Source organism: Cylas formicarius, unplaced genomic scaffold (assembly GCF_029955315.1).
Source record: "Cylas formicarius isolate icCylForm1 unplaced genomic scaffold, icCylForm1.1 PGA_scaffold_4__25_contigs__length_36172078, whole genome shotgun sequence".
NCBI classification, from domain to species: Eukaryota; Metazoa; Arthropoda; class Insecta; order Coleoptera; family Brentidae; genus Cylas; species Cylas formicarius.
This window is the reverse complement of record NW_026844334.1, coordinates 6,482,322-6,502,382: the sequence shown is the minus strand read 5'-3', so window position 1 is coordinate 6,502,382 and position 20,061 is coordinate 6,482,322. Positions and strand designations below refer to the sequence as shown.

The 20,061-nt window shown below is 35.0% G+C and overlaps 1 protein-coding gene across 1 annotated transcript in view; it reads left to right on the top strand.

The window, feature by feature from the left end:
• Positions 1–20,061, top strand: part of LOC132700616 (furin-like protease 2) — a 543,155-nt gene that overhangs the window by 439,924 nt on the left and 83,170 nt on the right. The window contains exon 4 of the mRNA XM_060668045.1: positions 17,405–17,599. Coding sequence (XP_060524028.1) covers positions 17,405–17,599 — 195 coding nt within the window. The remainder of the gene's footprint in view (positions 1–17,404; positions 17,600–20,061) is intronic.

The window sequence follows — 20,061 nt, the reverse complement described above, 5'->3', positions numbered from 1 at the left end:
TATCTATCTGTTTTATCAAAATACTTCAAATCGAGATACGTAAACTCTGAGGTGTATGTTTGAAGTATTAATAATCATTTCTTATAATTGCAGTAGTCTGTGTCTGTAAGAATTATTAATTAATTCACCATTTTTTAAATTCAGTCGCGTCTTATCAATTTGGTGTTTAAAATATCCGAACATTGTTATTTTAAAAAGAATGGTGGATTTTACTAATAAGTAGTTTCAATGTTCTATTTCAAACATTTTGTTATTAATTTATTAACTGACAATTTTGATGAAAATTATTAATAGTAAGTAGCGTTTTTTTTTTTTTTAAATAAGAATCATTTACTATTTGCCTTGCTTTTAGGGTGTTATTTTATTTCATTAAAACTGTAAAAGTAAATTAAAAAGAGCAGTCATCCAATTTTTTTTCTGAAGCACAGTTTTCTTTACAAAAAATGAAATTTGCATTGATTTATGAAGAGATTTGTCCTTTTTTTAGTCCGTCGCACGGTTTTCACTTGAAAATAAACACTAATTTCTCTCAATGCTGCAATCAAAAATTAAATTTCTTTAGAAATAATTGGAGAATGTAAGAATAATTTTTATTTTAAGAGAAATCAGTGGCGTACCATCGACGTTTGCCAAAATACAGGTGAAATTCCGTACGCCCGCGACTGGCATATTTAAAAAAAACTGTGGTACATTAAATAATACCTCTCTATACATAGTACATCTGTGCTAAATTACAATAAAATATCTAAGGTGGTATTACCGATATTATATTATTATTATATACCGGACTATCCTCCTCGTATCCGTAGTTCTGATGGTTTCCGCCGCGGCGCTGGCCGCGAACGCCAACGACGTCGGTAAGCCCAAAAACTAAGAGTCTGGCTGTCACATCCTGAGCAACTACGACGGTAGTCGAGGGAAGATAAACTTGAAGAATTGAACTGGGGTGGCTTTTACTTGATGAAAATCCATTTATCAAAACAAATAAGAACTAAAAGTTCATATTTTCACGAAATAATATATTTTTACATGACAATTGTTTCGACAACACCGTGTCTTTATCAAATGTAATATTTACAAATTACCTGCCACTATATATACGGAAAAACGACAATAAAATCTTAATTAACGTTGTTGTCAGAATTTAAGTTCAATATAGGAGAGGTATCTAAATCTAATTGATCGTTAAGCAATACATTTGATTGTCTCATGTTGTTAATCTCCATGTGGCTGTATGTAAAATATCAAAATTGTCGTCAAAAATGTGTTTTTCTGTCTTTAAATGTGTAGCATAATTAGAATCTACACTATTGTTTTTAAACGCTCTTTTATGTTCGTTAATGCGTTTCTTGAAGGATCTACCTGTTTGTCCAATATAAATTTTAGGACAAGATCCACATTTCAACCTGTAGACACCTAATTTTTTGGGATTTTGGACATTTCGATTTATTGTTTTTTAAATATTTTCCTATTGTGTAGTTAGTTCTGAAAGCTATTTTTAAACCACATTTTGACAAATCTTTTTTTCACTAGGTTCTCCTATGTATGTAATTGTTTTAAATTGTTGGTGTTCTGTATTAGGTTTCGGATAAATAAATAAATAAATAAATAAATAAATGCGGATCTTGTCCTAAAATTTATATTCGACAAACAGGTAGATCCTTCAAGAAACGCATTAACGAACATAAAAGAGCGTTTAAAAACAATAGTCTAGATTCTAATTATGCTACACACTTAAACACAGAAAAACACATTTTAGACGACAATTTTGATATTTCACATACATGGAGACTAACAAAACGAGACATCCAAATGTATTGCTTAATAATCAATTAGATTTAAATACATCTTAAATACAATTGTCATGTAAAAATATATAATTTCGTGAAAATTTGAACTTTTAGTTCTTATTTATTTTGATAAATGAATTTTCATCAAGTAAAATCCAGTTCAATTATTAATATATATATATATATATATATATATATATATATATATATATATATATATATATATATATATATATATATATATATATATTTTGAAAATTTTACCACCCTGTGTCTCAAAAGTTAAGACGTTTAGTTCATATGAAGTTTTCACCCTGTATATGGTTTTAATTCAGAGATTCAGATTTGAATTGGAAAAATTGGCGACAAAGCATCTTAAACAATGCGAAACTTTGCGGGGATCTCAATCTATTACCAATTTTTTTTCATTTTTTTTCTTAATAGAGCTACGAGTTTTGCTTCACACAATTGTTTTTTTTTTATTTATGCGGTTTTCTCTCGTGTCTTCGAACAATCCTAAATAACTAAACCTAACCCTCCAATCCAACAACTCGCTATCCAGTAACTGGGCTAAGTAGTATAGAAGTGAGGGTTCTAAGCCTCTTTTGAGGGAAAATTTTGTTTGGAAACATTTAAATAACTTTAACTAATAAATTTTTTAAATATCTTTTGTAGGCATGTAGTTTCGCTATAAGTAGAGAGTTCTTTGTCGCACGCGGTCCCACAATGCGGAACAATGGATACGGGTTGGGCGGTGATAGTCGGTGGGCGGTTACTTAATCAAAAAGCAATTCCGTTTCGGCCGACCGCGCGGCGCTGAACGAATCGTAAAACACAAAACGTTTTAATTTCCGTAATATCTTTCACGAAATGGCGCTCCGTATATAGAATTCGTCCATTATTCTTGCGCACTATTTTCATTAATATTTTCGGTAATTATTAAAATTGCTCTCGGGCGTCGTAAACAACACAGACGGTCGCACCGTCGCTATTCCAGTGTAACTTTCGAATTATCTCGGAAAAAAGCGTTATCGTCTCTCCAACAAGATTTACAGCTTTATGATTGATCGTTTACAGGATGATAAGGAATTGATTCACAAATTTTTTGAACTGTTTCTGGACAGATTTTGCTTAGAAAAAACCTAAACAAAAAAATGCCACGGAAATAAAATGGTTTAACGACGAATTGCGATAGATGAGGCAGAAAATTGAAGTAGTAAATGTAATTAAGAAATCGAGAAACTGTGCAGAGGCTAGTGAGCTGTTAAAGTTGCTGAAAAAAGATGATCGACAATCTATTGGGTTGGCCAAAAGAACGTCAAATAAAGAATTTATTGAAATTTCTAAAAATACAAACAAGGCAACGTAGCAGCCTATTACCTCTCAACTAGGAAACAAAAAAGAAAAGAACGAAATAAAAATATTAGCTGACTATCTCTCCGGCAACGGCAGACACTTGCAATCTTGCGAAAATGTTAATTTTATTAAATACGTGCTTGAGTCTATATTACCTGTAATGACTCTCATTTGTAATGGATGTTTTGAAAACAATGTATTTCCTGACGCGCTAAAGTTTGCAGAGATAGAGCCCATACCGAGAAATTGTAATGGCGAGACTGCAGACAATTTTCGTCCTATTGCTGTCCTGCCCATATTTTCCAAAATCTTTGAGGCTTTGGTAAAAGAAATAATTGTATCGTATTTTGATAAAAATAAAGTTTCTGTGGAGAGTCTGTTTGGGTACCTTTGGAAGCTATGGTAAGCTTATTTCCTGTATGACCTTGTTGGATCTTTCGAAAGCTTTTTCTTAATATGCTGATGACACAAGAATACTTAATTTGGGTAGAACCTTAAGTGACGCAGTATCTGCAAGTGCTTAGGCGACTGTTGATGCAGAAAAGTGATTTCGTTCGAATCGTCTTAAATTGAATGAAAATTAATGGGGGGTTGTCTTTTTTTCAGGTGCACCTGACGTTAGCTGTCACAATGCTATACTTCTGGATGCGATTAAAGAAAGTTACATTTTAGATTCGAAAATTTACAACTGACAACTTTAGAGAGGGCTTTAAGGTTTTATTTCAGTAACTTCATTAACGTAATATCATATAGCATATAGTTGTGGCGAGGCTCTTCAGAGGTAAATAGAATCTTTAAGATTAAAAAAAAAATTGTTCAAAGTTTGTGTTGTGTACAAAGTAAGGATCACTGGAACCCACTATTTAAAAAAATGAAAATACTAAGTCTCCCTTCAATTTTCATCCATCGGTGCATAATGTATTACCATGAAAATAACAAAAAAAAAGAATAATAACTTTCACATATATATCAAATATATCATATACATCATATGATATATCAAAAACAACTGTTCACCGATTGAATTTAAAGAAAAAATTACACACATTTTAACAAAAGAATGGTATAAGTATAAAGATTTTCTTGACAACTTTAAATGTACTGTTTATACATGTTTGGGCAGTAAATTATTATTATTATAACTTTTATTGAATCGACGTTCTTTTTTTCAAAATTAAAGAATTAAACATTTACCCTTATGAACCATATTTTTAACAATTTTTTTATCAAATTTTGACAATTTTGCAAATCAATAACTAATTTAAAACTCGTCAATGAATAAACTTAACCATTACACAAACAAAATAATTATAAAAAGCCCAGTTTTATCGGCAATGATTAAAATTTAAACGGGTATAGAGTATACGTTCATCTATTATTCTCTGTATACGCGACGGAGTTGCTGCTGATGCGACGGGCAACTTCTTAACGGTTCCGTTCCGTTTCGTAGTCCGTTTCCGGCAAACTAAATTGACGTCAACAATGAACGAGCCCCGCCCCCTTTTATTTTTGCAAAGGGAGACTTTAATAGGGACGTTTAAAAGCGTCTATCACAAACACAAAGGCGGGCAAATTTTTAATGCGTTCTTTGGAGGCAGGGCCGCGTATTGAATGTTTAAAACGTTTTTTTTTGTTCAAGTTTCTTCTTGTCGGAGAACAACAACGCTGCTATGTTTTCGAAGACTATAAAGCAGAGATGAAGAAAAATAATCTGTTCTAGTATTACGAAAGAAAGGTTTTCAAATATTTTTAAAAGTTGTTCATTTCATTTCTTCTTTAAATATTATTAACTGTACACTCCACAAAGACGTTGTAATAAAAAAAATACCATCGTCAGAAGATGTTTCACTAGCGACTTTGCGGTATTTCGATCTTTTGCTTTCTCTTATGGATCGAGTAGCGTTTCTCTCAACAGTTGTTACGTTCCAATTTATAACTTAGGTTATATTGGCAGTTAAGTAAAGAATTACCTGTGTATGCTTCTTGTGCTAATTCCATTCTAATGTATCTGGTACTCTCCTTTATGATCTTGATTGCTTTCTTCTTTATCCCTGTAAATCAGTCATTTCTTACAGATACTGCTTTTGATAGTGATTTTACCTTATGAATGTTATCCTTTGCCTGTCTGTTCGCATGTGTAAATATGTAAAGGTATAGCGGCAGGATACCGAAACGACTCCTTTGACATTATTATTGCTTTGCTGTTGTTTGAGCTGTAACGAAATACGGCAGAACCAGCAATTATTCTTGAAGCTTCACTGGCAGATAAAATCGAAATTAGCAGTAAATAATATTGAATATTATTGATCGGACCGAGAGGTTATTTATTGACACGTCAATCAGCAGGTATGGGATCTTCTTCGTTGGTTACCGCTACGTCTATTAGGCAACCAGTAAAGCGCATTAAGTTTCGCATTATTGCATGATCAGAGCAATTTCACGGCGTAAATGCCGTAATTGTCATCATGCCATTTATTACCAGCCCGTAATTTAATTATTTCTTTGCATTCTTTTTTTTACTAATAATTACATCCGAATCACACTGCAAGGTGCGCAACTACTAACAGCGATTGACGGTACCAACCGTTAAGATACTTTGGTGAGCATTGCACATGGCGGGTTAACCTTCGCTCGCTCCAGACAGATTCCTTTGTAATCTTCCCCAAAAACTTGAAATCGGTCTCCATTGTGTGGATTTAGTGTTTTAAGTGTTTAGTGAATGTTTTAAATGTATAATCGTTGTCGGCCCCGCTGTTTTTTTCCGTCCACGCCGGTTATAGGCCGGACGGGCCCGGATGGTCCGCGGGGGTAGCGGGGAGGTCATTTTTTGTTATCGGTCAATGTCCTTTATTATAAGAATTGCAGAATGGTCCAGGTTGGAGCTTTAATAGGCTCGAAGAAAAGATTCTTGAGACATCTCCTTGAAAGTACGCCGCATCACAAGCTGTTGGCATGTTTTACTACCTTTGTAACATAGCTCTCCCATTTTAGGGTCTTAGAAATTAAAACACCTAAGTCTGCCTGTTCGTTTACTGATCTTAAGTCAGAGTCATTTACCATAGTCAAATTTAGGATTGTTATAACCTATATGTAGCGTTGTACGTTTGTGTGCATTGAGGCACAGTAGCCAGTCCCTTGTCCATCTTTCCAGTTTAGCTAAATATTCAACTAGGTCCCCATGTTGTAAAGTTGATGCTCAAAAATATAAGTATCGTCAACATACGTACTAACATCATGAGTTAGGGTCAGAGACATATATTATGGATAACAGGGGTCCCAGCACTGATCCCTGAGGCATTCCACTCAAAACCCCAAAATCTGAAGACAGACAGCCATTTATCCTTACCTGGAATTCTCTACATGAAAGGTAGGCCTCGGTCCATCCCAGCAGTTTATCTCCTATACCGTAGTGCTGTAATTTGTAGTAAAGTAAATCCCAGTATTTACTGGATGTCCCTTATCCTGGACCCCGGTCCACAGTTCCAAATTTGCATTTCTTTTCTTTCCATAGCTTATGCCGATCTTGTTTTTCAATTGCCATTTGAAAACTGCTAAATGTTTTGCAAACTCGTGTTATGAACTCTTGTAGTTCTTTCTTCTTTTCTTCTATTTCTTTTTCTTTATCTTTTTTAACTTTTAACTTTTTCCAAAAAATCAATTGATCATTCTTCAAGAAACCTTATTTAAAAAGGAATCTCTTAAAATTGATGAGTGACGTAACTAGTTGGTTCGCGCGTACATGAACAACATTTAATTGGCAAAAGTTTAAAATGTAATTTTAGTGTGTGTGTAACATCAATTTTCTCGTGGTGGTGACCCTCTGCTCAGCACGCGAAGAAATAGTTTAACGTGTAAAATTCGCTGCGAATAAACTCCCGACTGCCAATTAAATAGTTTCGTTGTTATACGAGCCCCATAAAAGTTTTAATTGTTCGATAAAATTTTATATTGCAACTTTCCGGAATTAGCCCGCTACGCGGCCTTAAAAAATTGTTTTTTTACTCGCTTTTACCATTTTATCGGCACTTCACTGTGCGACGAATACAGTAAATAGATTTTTTGGATCATAAAAATAGGATTTTATGGAACATTTTCGTGGTTTACTAAATAAATCCCGGGGGAAACTTATTTAATAGATCTAACGGGCACCCAAAACTTTTAAAATTGCTAATATTTAGTGGCGAAGCATAAAAAATCAATCCTGTTTCAAACGAAAATTATGCTTTCGCTCTGTACACTTGAATTGATGACTTGAAATTGTCTTTTCAACGAGTTGCATTGTTGTGTTCCAAATGACGGAGTAAGAGTAATTTTATTTTTAAAAATCTTAAAATGGGGTTGCAGATGTTGGGAATTCCGAATGTATTTCTTTCAAATATTACATAAACAAATAAATTTCCAATGATAGATAATAATAATATATATATATATATATATATATATATATATATATATATATATATATATATATATATATATATATATGAATTCAAAGGATATCGGGTAGCGGTCCGTGGTTAAGAGAAAAAAAAAAAACAAAGAAAATTGAAAGCCCCTTTTTTCTTTATCACTCAATATTTCGTCAATTTATTTGTTGACTTCTTCAGGAGTGAACTAAAATTTAATGATTTACAGTTTTACAACATTCACAACAGACATATTGAATATGTAAATCGACAAGCCACATTGATAAGACGACGTCTTATCAATGTGGCTTGTCGATTTACATATTCAACATGTCTGTTGTGAATGTTGTAAAACTGTAAATTACCAAACAACTATATAGTGAACCGTTGATTTTTGGCTTAAGGTTAAAATTAAATGTCTGAAGAAGGTCTTGAAGGCCGAAACGTCACAAAAAATAAAATGTTTCACAAGTAACGGAAACTTATTTTAATTTCACTAAAGGACATTTTATCAATTTTTAATATCGCGGCGAAAAAGAAAATAAAGTGCGCAACTACCTGGGCTGTCATGCAGTAATTAAAGTCGCATTAATCTATAATATAAATATAGATAGAAACTTCTCGTGAAGTTTCCCGCTGCGAACTTGTTGCCTTACGACGGAAACTTCAACAAGTAATTAAAATTAATATACAAGTTTCCTCTTAATTTGCACAATACACTCCAGGTTCGAGGAATACATTAACAATTTCCTCATCAAAATTGCACACGAAAGTGACACCTTTTATTATTATCAATCGATATGATGTATTACTCGTTCTTTCCTGATCATTGACGCGCCACTGGTTCGTACGAAGAAAATAAAGCAAAATTGGGGGATATTTGATGGTCCATCAGGACGAGACAAATGGCTTGATATGTCAAAGGACCATTCCGTACATTCGTATGACATACGACTCGTGCTTTGTAATGGGGAAAACAAGGCCAGCACGGTTTATTTGCCAGCTGCGTGACACTCACCTGCACAATTAAGTGGCGAGAGTGATGTTCAATTTTTTTTTACCTAGCAAATAGCGTTGCCTTTGCTGCTATGCCCTAACACTAAGTAAATACAACTGGGAAACCAAATGATATAATAGAAAAACATATAAAAATTTTGATTAGCGTTATAGTTTTAATCTCCCAGTATACTCTGTATAATATTACCGGTGTAATAAGATAACGCGTTTACCTGTATAGTAAGTCGTTATTATATAAGGCACAAAGACACCATAAGTCACGACTTCATCCCACCTTAATGGGGCACCGAGTACATAACCGAGAAGAAATTCCCCGGAGGCGATAGGGCGTGAGCCCGAAGCGAAATCGCCTCTTCTTACGGACACGCGCGGAATTGTTTGAAACTTCTTTATAATGGCACTCTTCCTCGGCTTAACCATGCAGGGAAAACTGTTAAAAACTCAGTAGTAACGCAGTAGATTCGCAGTATTCGGCACTCATATTAATCATTCTCGTTCATATTAATCAATTTTCGTCAGCTGCCACGTTTCATCAGTCTAACAGATCTGTCGATACTAATACTGCCCTGCTAACCTTAAAAGCAGTATCTCCATTTGTCGTTCAAATTTTGTTAAGTGGAAATAGTAGTACATTAATAAATTTTGCACCACTTTCATAACTGTATAGTGGTAAATCCTTAAGAAAAAGCAAACTATACGGAAAATATTGTCATATATCATATATATCATGTGCTATACCTACTAGGAATCTTAAAAGTGGTAATAACCATTTCTTAACTATAAAGTGGTAAGTGCAAAACATAATGGAGATGCTACTTTTAAGTCAAAAATAAAAAAAAAATCTTTAATCGTTCATTACCTAACAATGTAGTGGTGTGCCATTATATTTCAGGAGTACACATTATCAGGTTGATTAGTAACTAAATTGATGGTAAGAAACGACAAGACACGGACACAACGTTACGAAAAAAGAAATTTTGTTTTAAGTGCCGTTATACCCAGTCATGTTAAACGACATAGAGTTTTTGAAAATTCGAAGCGAAAGAATTCAATATTTTTTAAAAAATAAAAGCGGTAATAGGATTCAGGTGTGTTAGTTTGATGGCGACCTTATAAAGTCATTCAAACCTGCAGTCTCTCACTACCGCAAAGAACTTGCCCCAAACCAAAGATATCTTCCAAGTGACATAACTATAAACAAAATGTATTCCGACTTTAAACAGAAGCACAAAATGACTTGTTCTTATGAAGTTTACCGTATTGTGGTTACGAATGAAATGAATATTTCATTTGCCAAACTTGGGAATGAGCAATGCGAAATCTGTGAATGTTTTTCGCTCCATAACCCTGAACAAACCAAATAAAATCCAGGTGCTGAGTGGAGAAAAGTTTATACATATGACGAAGAAGTTCCGGATAAAAATACAGCATGCTTTTCTGGAGACTTGCAAAAAGTTATCATGCTTCCGAGGTTGGACATGTTCAAAAAAGTTATATTTTGGCCAAGAATTCTAGCTTTCAATCTGATTGTGTCCCTTTAGGAACTAAACAAAAACATTTACTTCCCAATGACGTTCTATGGCATGAAGCTCTAGCTAGAAGACAGAAAGAAGATATGGTAAGCGTATATTATCGCTTTTTCTTAGAAATGAGAGATTGTGAAAAAATAGTGTTATAGGTTAACTGTTGGTCCTCTCGGAACACTTTTGTCCTTCTTAGTTTATATGGTAAATTCATCAGAGAGCGTTCCAAAAGAAATTTGTTTGAAATATTTTTAAGCAGGGCACACATTTATGTCCTCTGACAACTTTCACCGTCAATTGGAACTTGATTTCAGAGTTTTTGTCAATGTAGTAGCAAAAGCAAATAACAAAAAAGTTAATATGTTAATGATTTTTTCGAATGCGAAGACTGCTCATCATAAATTGAAAAAGGGGCAACCTTGGATCTACTTGAAAGACATAGTACAAATTAGTGCACCACGAGGACCGAACACTTTAGCATACAAAACAAAATTTTCTGGTGATGAACTTAACTTCCTAAAAAATGAAAATATGAAGAATGGTGTAAGATTCCCACTGAAAAAGAAGCATATGAGAGGAATTGGCGAAGAAAGAAAGACTAAAAAAATCAAGAATCCATCATCTCTTATGCCAGGACATGGTATTCAGTTTTGGAAAAATCTGGCTGTTAATAACCCTGCCTCTGATTTCGTAAATTTCATATATTAATAATACCGTTACAATTTGTTGTTAAGCAAACTTTTGAAATTATTGTTATAATATACATATTCATTTTTAATGCTAAAATCAATGTCTGTAAGCTAACTTTAGTGATTTTTTTTAGTTTTGATTTTGTTTATATTGACACAACCTAATAATTAATATGTAACACGTATTCATTATAACTCAATAAATACATTTTTTGTTTAGTTGATTCTTACTACGTTTCAATTATTTACTTTCACCTGGTCAGCGACCGTTAGAAAATCAATAATTTCTTATCTTAAAAATGGTATCTACGTCTAATTAACTTACCACATCCCCAGCGCATGATAGAAAATAAATAATTACCTGTCTTAAAAGTAGTATCAGCCTTTTTTGCTAAGTTATAGAAAAAAAGTAATCTTGGTATTATAAAATTTTAAGTTAAGTCCCGGAATGACAATAGTTTGGTATTTCGTTATTTGGGGAAGGTTGTAAAATGGACCTAACCTTAAAATCGATTTCCTCCTTTCTACCTTTTGTGCTTAGCAGGACAGAATACTTAACATGCGCTCCGAACGCTCATAGATTATCTACTTAACACATTTTATATTTCGTGAAGAATATTTTTTACTAAATCTTTGAACAAATTAATTTTTGGTCTACCATATTTCTCTTGTGAATGATACCACGGTGTGAAGATCCTATGCAGGTTGCTTTAAATTAAGTTGCTGATACGCGTGATGGGTTGGAATTTTAGGAGGTACCCTTTTCTAGTAAAAGCAAGTTTTTCAGAATATATTTATGTATTATAAGGGAGGTTATATAGGTTACTCTTACTATAGATTATCAACAATAAGTTTGGTATACACTTTTCTTAAACTATCTCTTAAATAAATGCAATTTTCAGATCCTATTTATAGAAACGTAGATTAACTGATATGTTGGTTTTCCATGTGTGACGAACTAATTTTGTCTGGAAATCCTGAAACACCTGACCGAATAACCACCATTATGGTAAAATGTTGACTCTTATTGTTTTCGTTAGTAGGTTAGTCGAAGCCCGCACGATGCGACACTGGTTTCGCCACCGCCGTTCCGGTTAGGTCCAATAAACAACGATTTTCTTCCGATTTTCTCCTTTTTCCTTCTCGGGCACTGTTTACGTCCACCGTGCCGGACCTTTAAGTAAGCCAACTCTCGGGATCCCGAGATATTACGACGACTGCCCTAATAATATTTTATCTTTCCCTAGTCGCGTGTACGGATTGAAAGTATCGGATTATCGGATTACCACGCCGTCTCGCGGCGGCAGATGGAAAAACTTATTGTTTCTCTCACGACGTCGTAATTCTTTCTCAATTCCGCTTTTGATTAGCGCCGTCGGCTCCATTGTTCAACACAATGGAAACGAATGGTTGGTCGGTTTATAAAACTCAATTAATAATTTACAACCAAGTGTAGCCCAACTTTCTGCTCTATTTCAGCTATTAGCAATAGATTCAATAAATACAAAACTTGTTCATTTTCTGGATCCATCTCTCAGCGAAGGAGATAACAACGTAGCCATATAAATTTAATTTTCAGCTGCTTTAAACAGCTTCGCCTTTCTTGGTCTTTTCTTCTGCATTTCATTCTTCCCTTCATAATGGGTTGTAGCAATACACACCAGAGATCTCCCGTATTATGGCCAAGTATTCACGTTTCTTTTTTCATTGTATCAACTATTTCTGCTGTTTTCCTAATTTTGTTTAGAAACTGCATAACCCATAATATGCATTGATTGACATTTACCAGTAACAACACGTCTCAATCTATCCACTGTATTCATTTCAGCTTTTTAGAATGTTCGAACCATATGACAGCATTGATAATTTGCAGCAGCATTTCAAGTCTTAGGTCTTATTGAATATTCTTGTCATTTTCTTCAGTTTGTACACAGTTGCGAGAGCACATTCCCTATTCTAATCTTGATCTCTGGATTATGATTTTTGAACTCTTTCTTTTTAATAACCATGGACTTTTTTTTTGTTCAGATTCATGTTGAGTTCGTATTTGGAGTTGAGTTACAAAAAAAAATGTCATCTTACAAGGTTGTTTAGTTTATTCCATAAACTGTAGAAAAAGAAACACTCTAACTTGTAATTAGTAAGTAGTGAAATTGTTATTGTACTTGGTGGGCGAGCAATATCATATTATTGTGATGCCGTCTTCCATGGAATGCTCGCGCAGAGAATTGCACCCTTAAAATGTGCCATTCGTTCGCGATTCCGCTCTTGGAGGATTTGAATTTGTACTTAGACTACGCATAATTTAATTTTTTATACACGGTATTGCCGAATGACGCGCAAAGGTACGTAGTTAAACCCCACACCCGTATTTACATAAGCCGATTTCGCGCCCCACACAAAGTGCATAAGCCTCAAATATGTATGTCTGCCTTGCACGTGCGATCCCGTTTGTCATTGGGCGCAAACAAATATTTAAAAAACGCTCCAACTTGCAAAGCTACGTTTTTTTTTTAATTTTGGTGTGTGTGATATTTATCAACATTCAGACGAACCTGAACAGTGTCTTGGTAAATGCAATGACCTTAGTTTTTGTAGTGTTTATGAGGAGGCCAGCGTTTTCGCTATGTCGCACTATGTGATCCATTAACCTCTGCAGGTCCTGCGCATTCTCGGCTAGCACAACGGTGTCGTCGGCATATCTGATTTTATTGATTATTTTCCCGTTGACCTTAATCCCACACTCGATTCCGACCAGAGCCTCTGCGAAGATTGCCTCTGAGTATAAGTTGAATAACAGCGGCGATAACACACAGCCTTGTCTTACACCTCTTCTAATCATGATTGCCTCTGATGTTGTTTCTTCACTACTACGTTTTGCTTCCAGTAGAGATTTGTAATTAATCGGATTTCTTCTCTATCTATTCCAGTTTTTTTGAGTACTTCTATGAGCTTTTGGTGCTTAACGCAGTCGAAAGCTTTTTTATAATCTGTGAAACAAGCGATTACATTGACATTCATGTCCCTGCATTGCTGAGTTAGAACGTTCAGCGCGAATAGCGCTTCACGAGTACCTAAGCCACTGCGGAATCCAAATTGAGTTTCATCTAGTTGGTATTCGCATTTCTTGTAAATTCTGGTGTGAATTATTCAGAGGAATATTTTGAGAACATGTGACATCAGGCTTGAAGCCTTTCAATCTCGTGCCATTTCTCAGACATCCACTGTTCTTTTGCATCTCTGCACTCTCTCCTGGCCTTTCTGTTCAGTTCGGCATATAATGTTGGATTGGCCTTGTGAGTTCTTCTCTCATTCATGAGTTCTGGGATTTCAGGTTTCATCCATTCTTTCTTCGTATTGGCTTCAGGATATCCGATGTCATCAACTTATATTTGTGTTATTGTTATTGATGGTGCTGCGGTGGAACAAGTGTCTTCACACAAATATTTGGGGAGCATCATAAATGATCAATGTGATCCGAGGAAAGAAGTCAGATGCCGCATATTTGGGCGTGGAGCTCAGGGTACGCATGGTCAGATGCTATGTTGTCTCGGTTTTTCTGTACGGATGTGAGAGTTCGACCCTAAACCCATCACTAGAAGAGAAAATAGATGCATTTGAAATTTACATTTACCGTCGTATACTAAGAATATCATGGGTCCAAAGAGTAACAATCGCATGAGAAAACAAAAAGAACTTATGCTTATCATCAAAGAAAGAAAAACTCGTTATATTGGGCACATAATGCGAGGTGGAAAGTATGAACTTCTGCGCCTAATCATAGAAGGCAATGTCCAAGGCAAAAGGTCGGTCGGCAGGCGCCAAAACTCTTGGCTGAAGGACATTCGACGATGGTTTGGTTGCTCATCGCTCGACATCTTCCGTATGGCCGTATCACGTTAGCTATTTGGATCGCCAACCTTCGAAAGAAGACGGCGCCATAAGAAGAAGAGATGTTTATCAGCGAATAGTGCTTTTAATTCCAACGATAAACGTTCGTTCAAACTAAAAAAAATGGTGTCAATATATTCATGAAGGGCAAAATGGATAAAAACCATAAAATTTTGTTTTTTCAGTATTAATAATATTGAAAACGTCATTTCAAAATCAAATTTCGGCCCCGATTTTCAAGTAAATATCCTGAACAAACCGTGTTTTTTTAATTGGTCAAAAAATATCGTTAAGCTCATAAAAGGTTTGTTATTACTTCGTTTACCCCGCCCTTTCTCCCCGTCGCGTTACGAGACGTAAATTTCCATTTTCTTTTGAACGTTTCGGAATCGAACGCCATAATCAATTTTAATTTTAGAAAGTTAAGTAGTGGGCGGAAATATGCGTACACTACAAATTAATTAAACCTTCAACGCTGTCAAGGAGATCATTTAGCGACTAGATAGACGCGGAGCTTTCTAATTATTATATGTTAATTGATATGCTCCGGTTGGCTCTTTACCAAAACGTTAAGATGAATGAGCGAGACATGGCAACGTGGAAGAGATCGTGATTAATCAGTTCGTTTGGAAAGTCGCTCTGAACGGACCGACGGAGTCTCAGTTTCGTTTGTCAATAAAATAATTTTCGTATACATTGGCTTCGCTCCGTAGTCATTAGCACGTTGATTAATTCGTTTGATTTCTGAGTGAATGCAAACAGCGCGTTCCCCTACTCCCAGAGGAGTCACAGTTTCTATAAAAATAACTCCATCGAACATCGACGGTTCGCTGAAGACTACTAGTTTTCATTAAAAGGCCAATCGGGAATGTGTTTTGAATTGATGTCCAGTTTCAATTTGATTTTGCTACCAAACAAGTCTTGAACCCTTTACTGGACTCAATACGAAGCCCTTTAGTCAATTGAAATAACTTTATTTAATGCATTTCTATGCTTTGACGTCTAAGATGCAGATCGGTGCGTTAACTAACCCCCGCAAACGAGCAATTCAATTGGGAGTTTATGTTTAAGAGTTATTCACGATGAAAGTAAAAAAGGGCTTGAATACCCTTACGAAGGTACTTTTCAACACTATAATAAAAATAACGAATAACTTTTGTATATGTTGTTTGCTCATTGAACTCGGCATGCTCGGTGAAGATAAGCTGTCTTAAAATAACAGCGGTCCGTTTTAATTCTACTGTATCAGCACTTTATTGCTCTAAATAATGTATTTTTTAAATTTTTTTCTGTCCCTTATACAGCCAGAAAACTTATAATTTATTTGTTACTCCTATTTGCCTGAAGTCATTATGTTACTCTAGGGACAGCCAACACTACTAATGCCAGTGCTAATTTAAAGTTCCTTAACTGAATGGAATTAGTTTGTATCGCCTGAAAAACACATGACTCGATTTGAAAAACGTCATTTAGAACTTTTTTTGTTCGGTAAAATTTATACCCCGGTCGATCGATCCGCATCTGCTTCGGATCAGAGCGTTGTTCCGCTACAAATAATTATGTTTTGCAGCGCAACACAAATTCACAACGGGACCCGTCCATTTAACAAATTGTTTCGGGGGATTTCACAGACCCGAACGTGTCACTAATATTAGCCGGGAAAAGTCTATATATCTAACTCAGGCACGGCGAATACATTCATCTCAATATGCGAACTGCAGCGTATTTAGCAAATTAGCCTGCGCTGGTGAACTCTTGCGTCGTCAAAATTGGCAAATTCGTAATTACTCATTTCTATAAATTTCTGTATCAGGGCCAGGTTGGAATGAAATATTGAATGGATGAGGAAAGAAATGTCAATGGTCTTGTAATAGCGGCGCCAAGGCTATACGGATGTTCTTATATCGCTTTTTGCTCTCCATCGCTGACGAATAGAGCTATAGAACACAGAGAGTCAAAGGAAATATTGAACACATAATTACAAGAAACTGATCTTTTATAAATCATTGTGTTAATATTTGTCATTGTTAACGTTTAAAATATCTCTTGTCTTAGACTTTGATTTAATTTTTATTGTTTACACTTATTCAAAGACTGTGTTGGAATTGTATTCTTGATACTTGTCCTTTCAGCGCTTTTCGCAAAGATCGATACTAAACACAAATAGCTACTACAGACCGAAAGCATATCCGGGGCACTATTGGGAACAAAGATGTCTATATCGTCCCACGTTTCTATTTCTATCGGAGAAAGGATGATGCATCGGTGGTATTATTAAGTTTTCTTTTGAGGCTCCTCAACGCGGCTGTGACGAGGCGAACGTTCCATTCTCCCCATTGTATCAGCGGCTTGTTTTCCGACAGAGGTTAAGCCTTACGCCCATCTCCCCTTCGAAGAAGTATGGAAATATTATACAACGAGCTTGTATATTGTTTCAAATCTTATTCCGGCCCCTAAGTTCTGCCATAAGGTGACGTTCAATTTGAATACGTTGTCGTTTAGGTGTATATGGGCACGGTTGAGCCCTCGTCCCGGTTTTTTCACGCTGATCCGTTGCAGAAAAAAAAACAATAAAAGATTTTCAAAGACGATACGTTGAGAATTTCTTGGAAGACAGTGTGACAATAGATTATAATGAGTGAGAAAGTAATTTCCGAAAAATTAATTTGGATCTTTCTTTTATTTTGAACCGGTCGAAAAACATATTTTCTAAGACTTGACATTTGTTTCAGGTTCGTTGGGTGCAACAGCAACACGAGAAGAAACGCAAGAAACGTGATTACATCGCTGATCCCTCTACATCACCCTTCAGTAATCTATTTAGCGGTGTCGCGCCCGACGCCCGACCCCATGGACAACCCCACTACCGTGCCGCAACCCCGGCGGTATCGTTTCCCGATCCCCTATTCCGGGAGCAGTGGTACTTGGTAAGTAAAACAAAGCAAATGACACACAAGAGTTTCGTGGTAAACTTTTGCATGGCGCATATATATATATATATATATATATATATATATATATATATATATATATATATATATATATATATATATATATATATATATATATATATATATATATATATATATATATATATATATATATATATATATATATATATATATATATATATATATATATATATATATATATATATATATATATATATATATATATATATATATATATATATATATATATATATATATATATATATATATATATATATATATATATATATATATATATATATATATATATATATATATATATATATATATATATATATATATATATATATATATATATATATATATATATATATATATATATATATATATATATATATATATATATATATATATATATATATATATATATATATATATATATAATATATTTTCAACTGTTATCAGTGTTAAATAACTTCTGCTAATTCTTTCTAAATTAATACAAACTCACTCACCAGCAGGTACTGATAATCTTACGCAGATTTAAATAAAATTGTCTCTGTCCAAGTCGAAAGCCGCCCGAATACGTTAATGTCGCTCATTTTAAATGAATTTGGTAGGGATTTTGAAACAAACTCCGGCCGGGAATCTCCTCCGGACGTCCTTTTTGGCACATAGTTCAGTGGAAAGGCTAAAAACTGCGGATTTCATGAAAATTAATGAGCTAGAGGAGACCGCGAGCCGGGACGCTTCTTTGATGATTTTGAGGCTCCGGAGCTCCAACCTGATAACCAATTCGCTATCAACATTTAGTTGGATATTATCCACGCAATATTTTCTTTTATTTTTTGGCTTGTGAAATGAGCTGGCGTTCCATCCAAGCGCTCAAAGACCGGTTTTATGTTCCGACACTGCTTTATAGAGCACGATTTTTTCGTATCACTTAGCTTTTATAAGCTTTTCGGCGGGGAAAATGGAGTCTCCGTATCTGCGTCGATTTCGCTATCGGCAACTGATTAAACGGCCGCCTCGTAAAATGTGTTTTAAAGATTTCATCGTTGGGGAATATATGGCTAATTGCGTAAGCGGGTATAAGAGTGAATGGCTGATAATAAAATGACGGGGAGAAATTTTACCGGGTTTTTTGCATAACGGGAAGTAAGTGAGGCAGTGGAGTAGAGCGAATACATTGAGCAGGGACCGTTTTACCCTGAACTCCCTTTTAGATCTATTACATGATGCTGTGCAGTGAACGTAAAAGTGACTTGCCCCTTAAACCCACAACAACTACTACTTGCATCGAAATTAGAGTTCTCCAAACAATATACCGTTTTTACGACATAGTCCGGTATTTAACTTTGGAAAATTTTTATAAAGGTCTAACGGCAGGCCTATCTCTCTTGGGGTTCTCTTTGTAACCCTCGATAAATATATTCGCAATTCCACAATGAGGTTTCAGAACCGTACTTCGGTATTTCGATCATACAAATGCCGAAAGCTGACGGTTTTGTGTAGAGTTTCATCGGTGAGATTCCTCTATTATTGTTAGTCCATGCGGTGAAGAATCCATTCTTAGTTTAAAATGTTTATTATAAATATAAATGAATCATTAAATTTAACTTCAAAGCAATGTCTACATGAAAATAATCACTACCGTCACTATTAATTCTGGCACTAGTCGACTTCTGTCAACATTTTCTTTTTCGATGACATGTTCTATACATTTTTTCCAACTAGAAGCTGACATTTTTTCTACTTCACTCCTAATTAATTCTATTTCCTCAGAATTAAATTTCGGCGAGGCGTTGTTTCTTCTTAAACTGGGTGTCAGCGGCCCCATATCAGTTTTAAAAGATTAAAATTGCAGTGATATGGTGGTAGACGTACAACTTTGTATCCCCACTCCATAGCCAACTCGTCCTATTTAATGGGCAAATTCAACTTGAAATCGAGCTACCTCAAGTAGGGACTGTTTTAGGAAGATTAATAGAAAGCGCACTAATTTGAATTGATATAACAGTTTAATCAAAGAAAATTTCACCACTCTTAAAATACGACAGTCCGCACGGCACAATTCTTGCCGGTTAACATCTTACATACTACAGTGGCTTGTAGTACACGTGCTGAAAAGAATGATCCCTTCCGCTCTACAAGAGGCGGGTCTTAAACTCAATCCGATTTCCAAACCATAAAAGGTGTCAATAACGGTATATAGTTTGGTGAACTTTACAAATTACTGAGAATCCTGTTAGATTTACTACTTACGTCTACAACGGAAATGCCAATTGACCCAGAATACCGTCATATATACTACTGATAGGACTTTTTAAATATAATTTTTGATAAAAGCGTCCGAAAGTCGATTTCGGTTGCACCCATATAAAGATTTGACGACGTATTTTGGTCCAGTAATGTCCGTCCGATGACCGAAGACCGCA